Below are 14,805 nucleotides of genomic sequence, written 5' to 3'. Positions count from 1 at the left end.
TCACATGCATGCACCACCATTGGTAATCATTTTAAATAGTGTCATGTGACCAATGCTCATGAAAAAAAGACTTGATAATTCATTATTTTTCCTACTCTGACTGGGAAGTCACACTGTTGCCGATGCAAGTCAAAATTGAATTTAAAAAGAAGTTAAATTGAAAATTAATTGCCCTCATTTGACAGTTATTACTATGAATAATTAAGTGTGCAAATACAATTCATCACATGACTCATTTAGATTTTTTAGATTTCTTGCAGTATTGCCCAATTGCTTCTTCATGGTGTGCGGTCTACCATCAGGGTCCTAATGCCCCTAACTGAAATTACCACATAATTTCATTGTATACATAAACTGTCTATAACTCTTTTCTTTGTTTGCGGACAAAAAAATCTCTCTCTCTGTCTGTCTCTCTGTCTGTCTCTCTGTCTGTCTCTCTGTCTGTCTCTCTGTGTCTGTCTCTCTGTGTCTGTCTCTCTGTGTCTGTCTCTCTGTGTCTGTCTCTCTGTGTCTGTCTCTCTGTGTCTGTCTCTCTGTGTCTGTCTCTCTGTGTCTGTCTCTCTGTGTCTGTCTCTCTGTGTCTGTCTCTCTGTGTCTGTCTCTCTGTGTCTGTCTCTCTGTGTCTGTCTCTCTGTGTCTGTCTCTCTGTGTCTGTCTCTCTGTGTCTGTCTCTCTGTGTCTGTCTCTCTGTGTCTGTCTCTCTGTGTCTGTCTCTCTGTGTCTGTCTCTCTGTGTCTGTCTCTCTGTGTCTGTCTCTCTGTGTCTGTCTCTCTGTGTCTGTCTCTCTGTGTCTGTCTCTCTGTGTCTGTCTCTCTGTGGCTGTCTCTCTGTGGCTGTCTCTCTGTGGCTGTCTCTCTGTGGCTGTCTCTCTGTGGCTGTCTCTCTGTGGCTGTCTCTCTGTGGCTGTCTCTCTGTGGCTGTCTCTCTGTGGCTGTCTCTCTGTGGCTGTCTCTCTGTCTCTCTGTGTCTGTCTCTCTGTCTCTCTGTGTCTGTCTCTCTGTCTCTCTGTGTCTGTCTCTCTGTGTCTGTCTCTCTGTGTCTGTCTCTCTGTGTCTGTCTCTCTGTGTCTGTCTCTCTGTGTCTGTCTCTCTGTGTCTGTCTCTCTGTGTCTGTCTCTCTGTGTCTGTCTCTCTGTGTCTGTCTCTCTGTGTCTCTGTGTCTGTCTCTCTGTGTCTCTGTGTCTGTCTCTCTGTGTCTCTGTGTCTGTCTCTCTGTGTCTCTGTGTCTCTGTGTGTCTGTCTGGGGCGACTCAGCCCTCCACAGGGCTTGGTCGCCCCACTCACTGCTGCCGCTCCTGCCTGCCTCTGCCGCCTCCTGCCTGCAGATTCCTTCGCTCGCTGCCCGCTGCTCCTGGGAATTTCCCGCTGCTCCTGGGAATTTCCCGCTGCCCGCTGCTTCTTGGAATTTCCCGCCGCTTCCTTCCTGCGGCCCCGCCCCCCTGTGATTCCATTCGCCGCCCCGCTCCCGCCACCCAGCTGCTCCTCCCTCCCGGCTCCTTACTTAAGGGGACCGTAGGGGACCACAGAGTGTGACCACTCAGCCCTCCACAGGGCTTGGTCGCCCTACTCACTGCTGCCGCTCCTGCCTGCCTCTGCCGCCTCCTGCCTGCAGATTCCTTCGCTCGCTGCCCGCTGCTCCTGGGAATTTCCTGCTGCTCCTGGGAATTTCCCGCTGCCCGCTGCTTCTTGGAATTTCCCGCCGCTTCCTCCCTGCGGCCCCGCCCCCCTGTGATTCCATTTGCCGCCCCGCTCCCGCCACCCAGCTGCTCCTCCCTCCCGGCTCCTTACTTATGACGCCCCCAGAGCGACCGTGCAGCGGACGCGTGCAGCGGGAGCGCCGATTGAGCGCCAAAGGTGTGCCAAAGGTAAGCCCGTCTGCGCCCGTCCGCGCCTGGACCGCGCCCAGCGCCAGACCCCCTGGTCCTCGCCAGCACACCCTGCACATCTACGACGCCAAAACCCTCCACGCACTCAATGCCGGCCGAAACACCGCCTGCTACCGAGCCACCCCGAGACGCACCCATGGACCCTTCACCTGCCTGACCTGCCACTTCACCAGCCTCCGACCCAACACCGCACCTGCTAAACCGAGCCCCAGCAACAAACACCTGATATGCATCCTGCTCAACACCCGCTCCGTTCACAGGCATGCCGTCAAACTCTGGAACCTCCTCGACTCGACAGCACCAGACATCGCCTTCCTGACGGAAACCTGGATGAACGCCTCCTCAGCCCCCGACGTCGCCATCGCCGTCCCGGAAGGCTACAAAATCACCAGGAAGGACCGCGTCAACCAGACAGGAGGAGGCATCGCCATCATCCACAAGAACACCATCCGCATCACGACCAACTCCGATGACACCTTCACCTCCGCCGAACACCTCCACTTCCAGATACACACCGACCCCAAGACCACGCTCAGAGGCACCCTCGTCTACAGACCACCGGGACCACGCACACAGTTCAGCGAAGACATCACAGACTTCATCAGCCCGCACGCCATCAATTCCACCGACTACATCCTCCTGGGGGACCTCAACTTCCACCTGGAGGACAACAAGGACCGCAACACCACTGCTCTGCTGGACAACCTGGCCAACCTCGGACTCAAGCAACTGGTAACCACCCCCACCCACCACGCCGGCCACACACTTGACCCAGTCTTCTCATCCAGCAAATACGTCACCTTCAGCCACTCCACCAATCTCCAGTGGACTGACCACAGCTGCGTCCACTTCAGCTTCAGTAAAACGACGACCCACCACCACCCTCAACAAGCCCCCCGCAGGAGCTGGAACAAGATCACCGGCGACCAGCTCACCACCTTCCTCAGCCAGAACCCCCCCACCAGCTCAACGGACCCCAACGAAGCCGCCAACAACCTCACACAGTGGATCACCAACTGCGCAGACGCCCTCGCACCACTGAAGAAGAACCCCCCCAGCAGACGCGGCAGCAAGAAAGCCTCCTGGTTCACCGACGAGCTCATCACCTCCAAGAAGAACTGCCGCTCCCTGGAGAACACCTGGCGCACCAACCAGACCACAGACAACATGACGGCCCTCAAACACGCCACCCGCAAACACCACATCGCAGCCTTCTTCCACGACAAGATCGCCAACATTCACAACAGCTTCGACCCACCAACCACGAACCCCACCACCGAACCGATGCCCCCCACCGCCACCCTCCGCACCTGGACCCCAGTCAGCACCGAAGACACAACACGCACAATGAACACCATCCACTCCGGATCCCCTACGGACCCCTGCCCACACCACATCTTCAACACGGCCGACCACATCATCGCACCCCACCTCCACGACATCATCAACGCCTCCTTCAACACCGCCACCTTCCCGGAGTGCTGGAAACACGCCGAGATCAGTGCCCTGCTGAAGAAACCAACTGCAGACCCCTCCGACCTCAAGAACTACTGCCCCATCTCGCTCCTCCCGTTTCCTGCCAAAGTCATCGAGAAGACCGTCAACAGACAGCTAGCTGCCTTCCTCGAGACCAACGGATCCCTCGACCAATCGCAATCTGGCTTCCGAGCCAACCACAGCATGGAGACCGCCCTCATCGCAGCCACAGACGACATCAGATCCCTAATGGACAACGGGGAAACTGCGGCCCTCATCCTCCTGGACCTCTCCGCAGCGTTCGACACTGTCTGCCACCGCACCCTGGTACAGCGCCTGAACAACACCGGCATCCAGGAGAAGGCCCTGGAGTGGATCACCTCATTCCTCACCGGAAGAACCCAGAGAGTCCGCCTCCCCCCGTTCCGGTCAGCGGCCACCGAAGTCATCTGCGGCGTTCCACAAGGGTCATCGCTCAGCCCCACCCTCTTCAACGTCTACATGAGCCCCCTCGCAACCATCGCACGTCAACACAACCTCAAGATCATCACCTACGCCGACGACACCCAGCTGATCCTCTCGCTCACCAGCGACCCGGATACCGCCAGAGCCAGCCTACACGAAGGGATGAAAGACGTCGCCGAATGGATGAAGAACAGCCGCCTGAAACTGAACTCAGACAAGACAGAGGTCCTCATCCTGGGACCATCCCCCTCTGCCTGGGACGACTCTTGGTGGCCCCCCGCCCTGGGAGCCACCCCCAAGCCAACGGACCACGCACGCAACCTAGGCTTCATCCTGGACTCCTCCCTCTCGATGACCAGACAAGTCAACGCCGTCTCGTCTTCATGCTTCAACACCCTGCGCATGCTTCGAAAGATCTTCCGGTGGATCCCCACCGAGTCCAGGAAGACGGTCACCCAGGCCCTCGTCACCAGTCGGCTGGACTACGGGAACGCCCTCTACGCCGGCACCACCGCCAAACTCCAGAAGAAACTCCAACGGATCCAGAACGCCTCAGCACGACTCATCCTGGACATCCCCCGACACAGCCACATCTCCGGACACCTGAGAGACCTGCACTGGCTCCCCGTCAACAAAAGAATCACGTTCCGACTCCTCACCCACGCACACAAGGCCCTCCACGACCTGGGCCCCAAGTTCCTCAACAGCCGCCTGACCTTCCACAAGCCCACCCGCCAGCTCCGCCAGCCTCGCTCTTGCCACCGTCCCCCGCATCCGCGGAGCCACCGCCAGAGGAAGATCCTTCTCCTACCTGGCAGCCAAGACATGGAACTCCCTCCCCATCCACCTCCGGACAACGCAAGACCATCTCGCCTTCAGGAAGCAACTCAAGACCTGGCTGTTCGAGCAGTAGCGTCCCCCCCCCCCCCCCCCCCCCCCCCCCAGCGCCTTGAGACCCTCCGGGTGAGCAGTGCGCTATACAAATGCCTATGATTGATTGATTGATTGTGTGTCTCTGTCTCTGTGTGTCTCTGTCTCTGTGTGTCTCTGTCTCTGTGTGTCTCTGTCTCTGTGTGTCTGTCCCTCTCTCTCCCCAGGTGTCCGAAACACATTGACAGGGACTGTTGAAAAAACAAAACTCCTCCAGCATGCGCATTAATCTTTCGAGTTGTGGCTATATATAGATCGTGGAATTTTTGGGTTTTTGTATGTATTTTAACAAAATGGTATTTGGCCAATTCCAGGATGCAGTAGTTAAGTTTCTGCAAGAAGGTGAAGTCACATTAAAGAGACCTCTTGACTATTGGGAGAGTTGTTTTCATGTTTACAGTAATTGTTATACACTGTGGGATAAAAAACAGTTTTTTTTCTCATTCAAATTTTGCTGTACTGTGGTAATAAACTCAAATTTGGCCTTTGCACTGCAGGCCTAAATGTGTGAATATTCGTGCAGTTAATCTACATAATGTGTTATTGGGCCATATTTTATTTAGGCTGTTGCCCATATGTACACATATTTTTTTTCTTTTTCTTACAGCACACTTTGTACCAATAGTCTATGGCACTTAATTGACTTTTTCTTTTTTGCCGTCGGCCAAAATGTATTTTGATCTGTTTGATTGTAAGGTCAGCTTCAAAGGGAACGCATACTTTCTGCTGTTGCTCATTCTTTATTACACAGTACCACCATGTCACAATATCTTGCATTTACCATGCACATAATTTAACATTAATAACTAATCAATATACCTGAATATGGTGTGCTTAGAGAGGAAATATTAACTGTTATGCTGTGACCTCCACCTCCCTGTGTGATTTAGAAGCACAAGATATAGGCAGAATTTATTGAAATTGCGTGTGATGTACTAATCATTTTAAAGATGTATATCATAATTTGCTAAGTATTAGATTATTTTTGAGGTATGCACATTTTGTGAATGTACAAATGTTGGTATATATACATGTGTTTTCTTCGCTTTACTCCAGCACCAGATTGGCAATTTCCCTGGTTAGCTGGACACTTTTAGCGCAGGATGGGCTGATATGACCCAACCGTGCCCACATTAAGCCCATATTAGTTGCAGCTCCCAGCAGTTTGAGACAGTTGTGCTAGGGTGATTTTGGTTTCTAGTCTAGCATTATTTTTCATCTCTTAACAACTAACAATAGTTGTTAGTGTACAGATTGCCAAAGGTTAACTAACTGCAAAGTTAATGCTGATACTCTCCTGGCCTGATAATCACATTTTCAGTAAGATTTTTACTTGAGCATTTTCGAACTATACTAAATGCTTCCTGCCATGATCTCTCTCGGAGGCTGTTTTAATGAAAGGGGTTGTAAAATATTTTGAAAATGCAACAGTATTTGCACAACAATATGCGCTTAACAATTCAGTTCTTCAGCATATTGTATCTTGATTTGATAGCAATAGGCGAGCCTGCACACTCAATCAAATGTAATGAGTGGCCAGGCTGCGTCAGCTAAAGTGAGAGGTCTCAAAATCTAGACCTCTGAAAAATGACTACCTTTCCAAGCAAAGCATAAAGCATTTTCAAAATAATTTTAACTTCATATCTCTCAAGGCTTACTCTTTCCTTTCATCCCCCACCTAATGCTGAGCACTTTTTTAGTTCCTGTGCTTATGTGCATTGTTCAATAAGGAACAGGAACTAAAAACCTGATAATCTAATGACATAACAGGCAAGTCTACTGATGTATAGAGTTAGAAAGTATTTATTTGTAAATATTTTGTAATGTAATCAATTTATTTCCTATAGTTGACCACAATCTGGATATTTTCCTAATGTAAAATAATCAATTTATTTTCTACAGTTGACCACACTCGGGTTAAGCTAACATTAACAACTGCTCCACATGAGTCGGACTACATCAATGCAAATTTCATCAAGGTATGACCCTAAAATTTCATTTTCCACTTTTTAATTTAATGGTGAGCTTTAATTGCAGTGATTTTACAGAGTGAATCCAACCCACAATATTACTGCTAGTGGTACCGTCTTTACCAACAAACCAAACATTATGTAGCATCTGGGAGAGTTGAATAAGCGTTGTCAGTCCATATATTCATGTGCATGTATTTTTTCTTAGGCTGGAACTTAATATAGTTTCACTATTAATATAGACAGCAACAAAGATTTAAGACTGTGCCTTTGGCTCAAATCTAATTTAATGACAGCTGGATGGGCTGATATGCAGTTCTATAATAGAACCCACATCTTACCCATCGCTGTATTTTGATAACATAAGTTAATTTGGGGATGGAAACGGACAGTTCAAAGCATTCTTATGCCACTCTTTAAACCTTGCTTGGGAATTAAACATGTTTTAGAGATTTCTGGTCAGTATGGGATTGCAATCTTATTAAAAAAATCCGATTTTCAGTCACCGACTAAAAATTTGATTGATTATTAACTTTCTTTCGTTGCTGCTTTGCGACATACAATACAAAGAAATAACTTCATTGCTTGAATTGTTGCTTGTTTTTAGATCAAGCATGTGACGGCGCATGCGCTCACTTACGAGGGGTGTTTACAATAAAGGGCTTGGGTCCGCCCATTTCTTATCAATAGTTCACTTCATTGTCACTCTTCTTTGCTGCCTCCTAATTGGTCAGTGCTTACCAATCATCATTTTCATTCCTTTCTGTGGAGCATGGACCAAGCACGTATTGATTGAACTTAATCAGTGCCCGTTTGCTGCTTCCTGTGATTGAGGTACTATTTCTTCTTACCCCCTCCCATTACCTCTTGTGTTTGGTGCTACTTTCCCCTCCCACCCACCCCTTCTCAGTGTTGCTGTCCCCTGTCTGGTGTTCACTCTTCCCTTTGCTTTCCCTTATATCACCCCTCCTCCTGCTGTAAGGTGTTGCTGCCCCCTCTCTTGCACCTCCCTCATGTTTTCTCCCCATTTGTAGCGGCTCCTTCCCTTCTCTTTGAACCTCCCTTGTGTTGCTTCCCAACACTTCCTCTATCTGTTGTTGCTGCTCACTTGCTTCTCCCCCTCATCTCCCTCGGGTGGTTTGCACCCCTGGCTCATTTTTTAACATATTACACAGCAGCATGGGCCTCAGTGTTATTTCACATTTATTGTTTCTGTATTACTTGATTAACAAAAATCATTGCAATTAGAACTTTAAAACAAAGCAATATAAAAAGAGACACAATTCCAGTTTCTCTACACAATATGCGCCTGTACAAAAAGAATGCATCTCACGTGAGTTAGGCTGATGCTGTTAAATTGCTGTCCTTATTTTTAACAATATTGCACTAACTTCGCATATTTAATGTGTAAGCCTTCACATTTCAATTTGAACTCGCTCTGAAATAGCTGCTTTGAATTTTAAAATACTGCACTGAATTCTTGAAAGTGTTTTACTTCTTTTTACCTGTTGCTCGTCACTCTAACTCCTCTTCAGCGCCTCTCCCTGGTCCATCGCAGGATTATCCCGTTTGCCTGGAGGGAGACTAGGGCGAATTCCGGCTGTGAGGGAGGTTAGCGTTCTAGCGCCCCCCCCTACATAATCGAATGACAGGCAGGACACGCAGCGGGTGCGCCAAGGGCAAGCCCGTATGCGCCAGTTAGTGCTTGGAACGCGCTCAGTGGGAGCCATGCTGCCGGTTTTAGACTAGACACCTACATACCGCAGCCTATTCTACAATACAGTTGTGATGAACTTATCAAACTTCAAGGAGTGGGTGAGACATACTTAGGACCATGCTTTGAGCTACATAAACTTCAGGGGGGCACAAAATGCACAAACTGCGGCATGAAAATATTACATATGGCAATCAGTAACCAAAGTAACACTAAAAAAAGGTACAAAATAGAGGAGTAGCATGCATCCTGATCAGCGCAAGATCATTGATCAAGAACGCGCTTGATTTTCGAGAATTTGTGGAGGCCAATCATATTGACAATGCTTTTGACACTGAGACTTGGGCAGAGGCCTCCTCTGACCCAGATCTGTCATTGGCCATACCAATTAGAGTATAAAATTCACAGAATGGACAGGGAAGGGAAGGGAAGAAAGGGGGGGCATTGCCCTTATTCTTAATTCCAGCTTCAAGTCCTGTATCAAATTGAATAAGGATAATGAAGACTCTGAAGCATTTCATTTTAAAATTGAACTATTTGGTCACTGCTCGTTTAATGGAATTCTACTCTATCGCCCACCGAAATCTAAGGCAACCTTTCTAGACAACCTGGTCACCCTGATAGCCCATAACATTGATCACCCCTACTTTACTATGTTGAGGGATTATAATTTCCCTTTGGAAAAATCTGATGATCCAGATACTAAATTACTTTTAGATCTTATGAACAGTGCAGGGATGTGCCAAATTGTTAAGAGTCCAACATATAATGCTGGGCATTGTCTACTCTAGACGGTATGTTCTCAGACTTCCCCCATGCTAAGCTGGACTGGAGTGATACCTTTGATTTGGTCAGATCATAAGGCTATCCTATTTGAAATAATGCGACCACAAAAAAAAACTGTAAAACCCCCAGCGAAGACGGTCAGTGTCCCCTGGAAGAAAGTAGAGGCAAGATCTCTAACCACTACTTTAAAAAACACACAATGCCAAAACTGGCTTTGGACCCTGATCAAGCAGTAGCGCAATCCCGCTCCTGGCTTTACTTGGCTTTGACATCCTAGCGCCTCCTAAAACATGTTGACAATCCAGGAGAACTACTTCAGAACCCTGGTTCATTAAAACCTTAAAAGCTCAGTAGCAGCAATGCCGCAAACTCGAGAGAAAGTGGAGACTTAACGACTAAAACTACTAGTCTATAATATAAGGCATCTCTCCTGACTTGCAGGAAATTATTCCTTAAAAGGCTACCTATTTCTTTCAGAAACTCCTGGCAGATAAAAGATGTCCTAAAGCCCTGTTCACTACAGTTAAAAATCTTACAAAGTTACCAACTACACCTGACGCTGGTATAAGCCAAGAATTCTGCAATGCTCTAGCAGAATGCTTCCAATGAAAGGTCAAGTCGGTTTTCGACTTATTTGTACAACAGGATAAAAGTCCAGGCCAACTGCTGAGTGTTGCTGACAAAACCCAGCCTGCTGTCCTTACTACTTTATAAGGTGCCCCACCATGTCCCATTTTAACACACTGACAGTCGAACAAACCACTTCACTTATTGCTTCCACCAAATATGGCTCTCCATTGGACCCCTGTCACCCCCCACCAAATTTTGCATTTTTCACCAGAAACTATAGCTATTCCTCTAACCGAGATCTTTAACCTAATGCTCACAACAGGGCTTTTTCCAACGGATTGAAGAAAGCGTCAATACTTCCGCTGTTCAAGAAAAGCAATTTGGATATCAAAGAACCACTCCATTATAGACCAATTTCTAGACTTCGATTCCCTGCTAAAGTCCTAGAAAAGGCAATAAATATCGAACTCTCAGCCTTCATCAAGCACAAGAACATACTGGATCTCTCCCAATTTGTATTTCGTGCTTAGCACAGCAGCCTTTGATACTGTCCATCATGGGCTGCTGCAGGACCGGTTGCATACCATTGGGATCAGGGGCAAAGCGTTGTCCCTGCTAAGTTCCTTTTTGTCTGAACGGTCCTAGGAGGTGGCAATGGGGAACATGTTATCACCCCCCTTTGCATTGCCTTATGGGGTTACCCAGGGCTCCTACCTTAGCCCAACACTTTTCAATCTTTACGTCACCCTGCTGGCTAGCCTAGTGAGAAGCTTTGGATTCACCCTTGCATCATATGCAGATGACACACAGATCGTCTCGGTGAGTAGCTCGGCTAACCAGACAGCTATTAGGTTCAGGGACTGTATGAGCCGTATAGCCAGGTGGATGTCAGACAACTGCCTGAAACTGAATTCATACAAGGCAGAGGTCCTTACCTTTGAAAATCATATCGATGCCACCACCACGGCATGCGTCTTCATTCTGAAGATTCTGAGTAAAGTCCTCCCGGCAATACCGATGTACTTAAGGAAGATGGAGGTTTCAGTCTTGATTTAATCAAAACTTGATTATTGGAATGCCCTCCTTTCCAGTGCTCCACGCTGTAGCATTAACAAACTTCAAACGGCTCAGAATGCAGCGGCTAGATTACTGTTGGGCATCTCCAAGCTCGTCTCCGTATCCCCGGCGCTGATTAGACTACACTGGCTTACAGTGGCTAAGAGGATTCAATTTAAATCACTATGTATCGCTTTCAAATATCTTAATAACATGAGACCACTACAACTGACGATACTTGTGAAACCCTATTCCCCTGTAAGAGCCCTCAGATCAGCCTCATTGAGAAACCTGACTGTACCCAGAACCGGTAAGGTAAGATGGGGGGGCAAGAGCTTCACAGCCACAACTGCAAGCCTGTGGAACTCACTGCCCATCTAGTTGAAAAAAGAAAATAGTCTCGTCAAATTCAGAAAGGGCCTCAAAACCTGGCTGTTCTCGGTTTAATTGGCCACCTCCTCGGTACTGAATGCACAGCAGGCAGCACCTAGACACCCTAGGGTATTAGTCGCGCTTTATAAATAAATCATCATCTATGGCTACATGCCGTGCCAGAACATTAAGACCACTTGTAAACATCTTTTAAAATGAACACCGTAAATCTAATAACATATTATAGTTTCATTCAGAAATACACGATAAAACAGTTCTCATTATATTACATTGTGCAAATATGCTAAAAGGTGCCTGCAAACTCGATCATTGCGTTTCAAAGTGCAGATGAGCAGTAAGGTGTCTCTAAGTTTTAAAACCTATTATCAAACTTGCCTTTGTGCATAGAATTTTTACGTAAGGAGTTCTATTGTGCAAACAAGCTATGAAAGTGCATTAGTATTTTCATGTTTTCTATTGAGTCTAATTACTATAGCAACATAGACACTAAATCGTTCAAGATATCTACGACTGTAAAACTACCACAATGATTCATAATTCATTAAGACAGCCTTGGATAGCAGATACCAATAATTTTTCAGCAATAGCTAAAAACGTTGTCAATTGGCATAGGAGTGGAATGGAATAGACTCACCCGGTAGACAAAAAATAAGGACCTGATGGGCTGTTCTTGCCCCAGCCTTAAGAAATAAGGGTTTTAAAAGTGTGCGTCTTATTTTAAGCAATTTTGGGCACTCACATACTATGTGTAGTAGGGTTTCACATGGTCTCCCACACAGTCTACAATTATTACTGGCCATTGCTGAATCCAGGTCGGCGTACCCTCTTTAGTTGGGTTTTTACCCAATCTAATTTTTAGAAGTGTATCTTTTATTTGGGCCGAGAAATAGGCATTGAAATATGGCTGGATTCGCAGAGACTGATGTGAATTAATCACAAACCATTCATGAGTTTTTGCCGCTTAGGCTATTTTATCCGCATTAAGTGGGTTGATTTTGACTTTGTTTATCAAAAAATGTGTTTAAAAATTGGGCATTGTCAGTTCGGTGAGCCCTATCTGCAGACCGAAACTCTGAAGGCAAGATGAAATGTAAGATCCCCAGGTGGCTGTGTGGGCAGAGTTCATTATTTCAAGCCAACAGGTGTTCGCTAATGAAACTTGGTCGGATGAAAAAATAGAATACATGCATTTCAAAAATGACCCTTGCGACACCATGTACTGTCTTTATAGGCCAAACTCCAATCTTATTTCTGCTTGGCCAATTGACTTGGGGCTCCCAAGGATTGATTTATAGGCCTCAATTACTAATAGATCCAATAGTTTTGCGTCTTTCCCCCTGGTGATAGGCGAGTCATATGTAATAGTTGGCTGTAACTTTGCTCTCATAACTTTAAGAAGATGATCATATGATTGGCATCTCAATGATTTATACAGATGTTTAAAGGCATAGATTAGGGTTGCAGTTTTTGCCCTCAAATCTTTAAAATTAGTTTTAAATGAAACTCTATTATCAAATAAAATGCCTAGGTATTTGTATGTTTTTTCCACTTCAGTTGGCCCTCCTCTGGCCCTCCATGTATTGGTCTTTGATTTTTACCGGGGCGATTTTCATGATTTTGTTTTTTTTAACATTCAATTCCAGGCCATTCATTAAGATATAATCATCAAATGTATTAATCAATCTTTGTAGACCTTTCGGGGTTTGGCTCAACACAATAGTATTGTCTGCATATTGTAGAGAAGTAAGATGTGGGGCGTGGCTTGGCGCGTCAAGATGGCGGTGGCATTCTAAAAGTGCTCTGGACTCCTTCGTCATCTGCGCCGCGATCCATCGTCATCGGCACTTCTACAGCCCTCTACTGTGTCATTGCAGCCTCCACCTCGATCAATACCACATGATGAGGTGTCAGATGCTGTTTTACGTGCATGCAGGAGGAGATTTCTGCTCCGGCACTTGGCGGGTCCGCGCCTAAGATGGTGGCGACTATCCCCATATGCTCTCTACGTCCAACAACGCCTGACAGCGTGGCCTCGCATGGCTGGGGGCGGAGATCCTGGCACTTCACTCCTGTTCACCTGCTGAATTCCTGTCAATGTGGAGAATGGGTGCTGGATCATCCCACATCGGGCCTGGGGAGCGACCTTCCTCAATCCCCCCCCCCCCCCCCCCCCCCCCCCCCCCCATCCGGCCGTGCCCTCTGACATCACTGGCTTGCTTGCAGGCCGGAGACGGAGATCTCTATCGAGGTGCACGACAGCTGGAGGATTGGCCGCTGGTTCGAGCGGCGGGGTCCCGGAGCCTGCATCCCTCTGGCCCCACCTAGACCTGTGCCCTTGGTGACCCCTGCCCGGTCGGGCTGAATCCGCAGGCTTTGGAGCTCTGGGGCGGGCGGTCTCTGGGGCCCTCCTGGAGGACTGAACTTGACGCAGCGGCTGGTGTGCGCTGCTAGGCGGTCTGAGCCCGATCCTTGTCTCTGACTGGGCTGCCGCCGCATTCTTCGAGCTCCTGCCTCCACACCCCCCGAGGTGGCGCCCCAGTGTACGGCCGGATCCCGCAGGTTCTCTTAGGATTCCTCATGCCTGGATTGCGGCTGGTGGGCCCTTTATCCTTGTCGAGTCAGCTGTGCCTCCCACAACCCACTGCCTGTGCCCCCGCGGTGTACGGCCGGGGCTTGGCTGCAACGACTGGCCCGGATGAGCGCTGCCCGTCCCACCTGAGACTGGTCTCCTGCCTTTGGGACATCGCCGGGTCTTCGTGCTGTGGTCGGTGGAGCAGAGATGGGTGCCTGCTAGCTTGCGTCGCGGGGGTGGGCGGGTGGGCTTGCAGAATCATCCATATGCCCCCCAGCCCTCCTACTCTTCAGACTTGTCCCTATGGGAGTGCAGCCTGGACCTGCGGCTCCACCTTTCCCTTGAGCCTGGGGTGCCCTCGTCACCCACCATCACTGCTGTCCTGGCCGGGTCCTGGGGGGTCTGAACGACTGGACCCGCGCTGTTGGCTTTGCGGCCCAGGCGGGGGCAGCACACCGGGTGCTGAAAGTCACCTACTCGAAGGTGGAATCGGCCGCACTTATCGAGCGGCGTGGGGTCCTGGCTGCGAGCCCTCAATGCCACTCCCACTCCTCGGCCCCGGCCCTGCAGCGCCCTGCGAATCACTGTGGGTCTCTGCCATTGGGGCCCATGCTGCCTGTCTTGGGTCTCCGACTCCTGCAGCATTCCCACCACCTTTAACGGAGGAGGTGGCACAGGCTGCACCCATCGAGCGGCGTGGGGTCCTCAACACCGGGCCCCCCTCGCCGACTCCTCATTTCGGCGCCACTCCTGGAAGGCCCTGATCGGACACTGCGATCCCCGATCACCTGAGCCTGTGCTTCCTTCCCTGGATCCCTGACTTGGGTGATGCTCCCATTTTTGCAGGAGACCCTCGGGGGGAGGTGGAACAGGCCGCATCCATCGTGCAGCGAGGGGCCCAAGGCACGCGCCCCCTCCGCCGTTCTCCCCTCCTTCCTTTGACCCGGTGGTACCCTTCCCGGGCTGGGTGGGCATCACTCTTCTCGGA

At 49.0% G+C, this 14,805-nt stretch overlaps 1 protein-coding gene across 6 annotated transcripts in view; it reads left to right on the top strand.

Annotated features, from left to right (window-relative positions):
- PTPN12 (protein tyrosine phosphatase non-receptor type 12) overlaps positions 1-14,805 on the top strand; it is a 425,418-nt gene that overhangs the window by 132,115 nt on the left and 278,498 nt on the right. For 3 of the 6 annotated variants that reach the window (XM_085654008.1, XM_085654006.1, XM_085654007.1), the window contains one exon: positions 6,659-6,735. The exons of the other annotated variants lie outside the window; for them this stretch is intronic. In XM_085654008.1, coding sequence (XP_085510134.1) covers positions 6,659-6,735 — 77 coding nt within the window. The remainder of the gene's footprint in view (positions 1-6,658; positions 6,736-14,805) is intronic. 6 annotated transcript variants of the gene reach the window in all.

This window comes from Triturus cristatus, chromosome 4_1 (assembly GCF_964204655.1).
Source record: "Triturus cristatus chromosome 4_1, aTriCri1.1, whole genome shotgun sequence".
NCBI lineage: Eukaryota > Metazoa > Chordata > Amphibia > Caudata > Salamandridae > Triturus > Triturus cristatus.
Note: the sequence above shows the minus strand (reverse complement) of the source record. Positions and strands in the feature narration are given on the sequence as shown.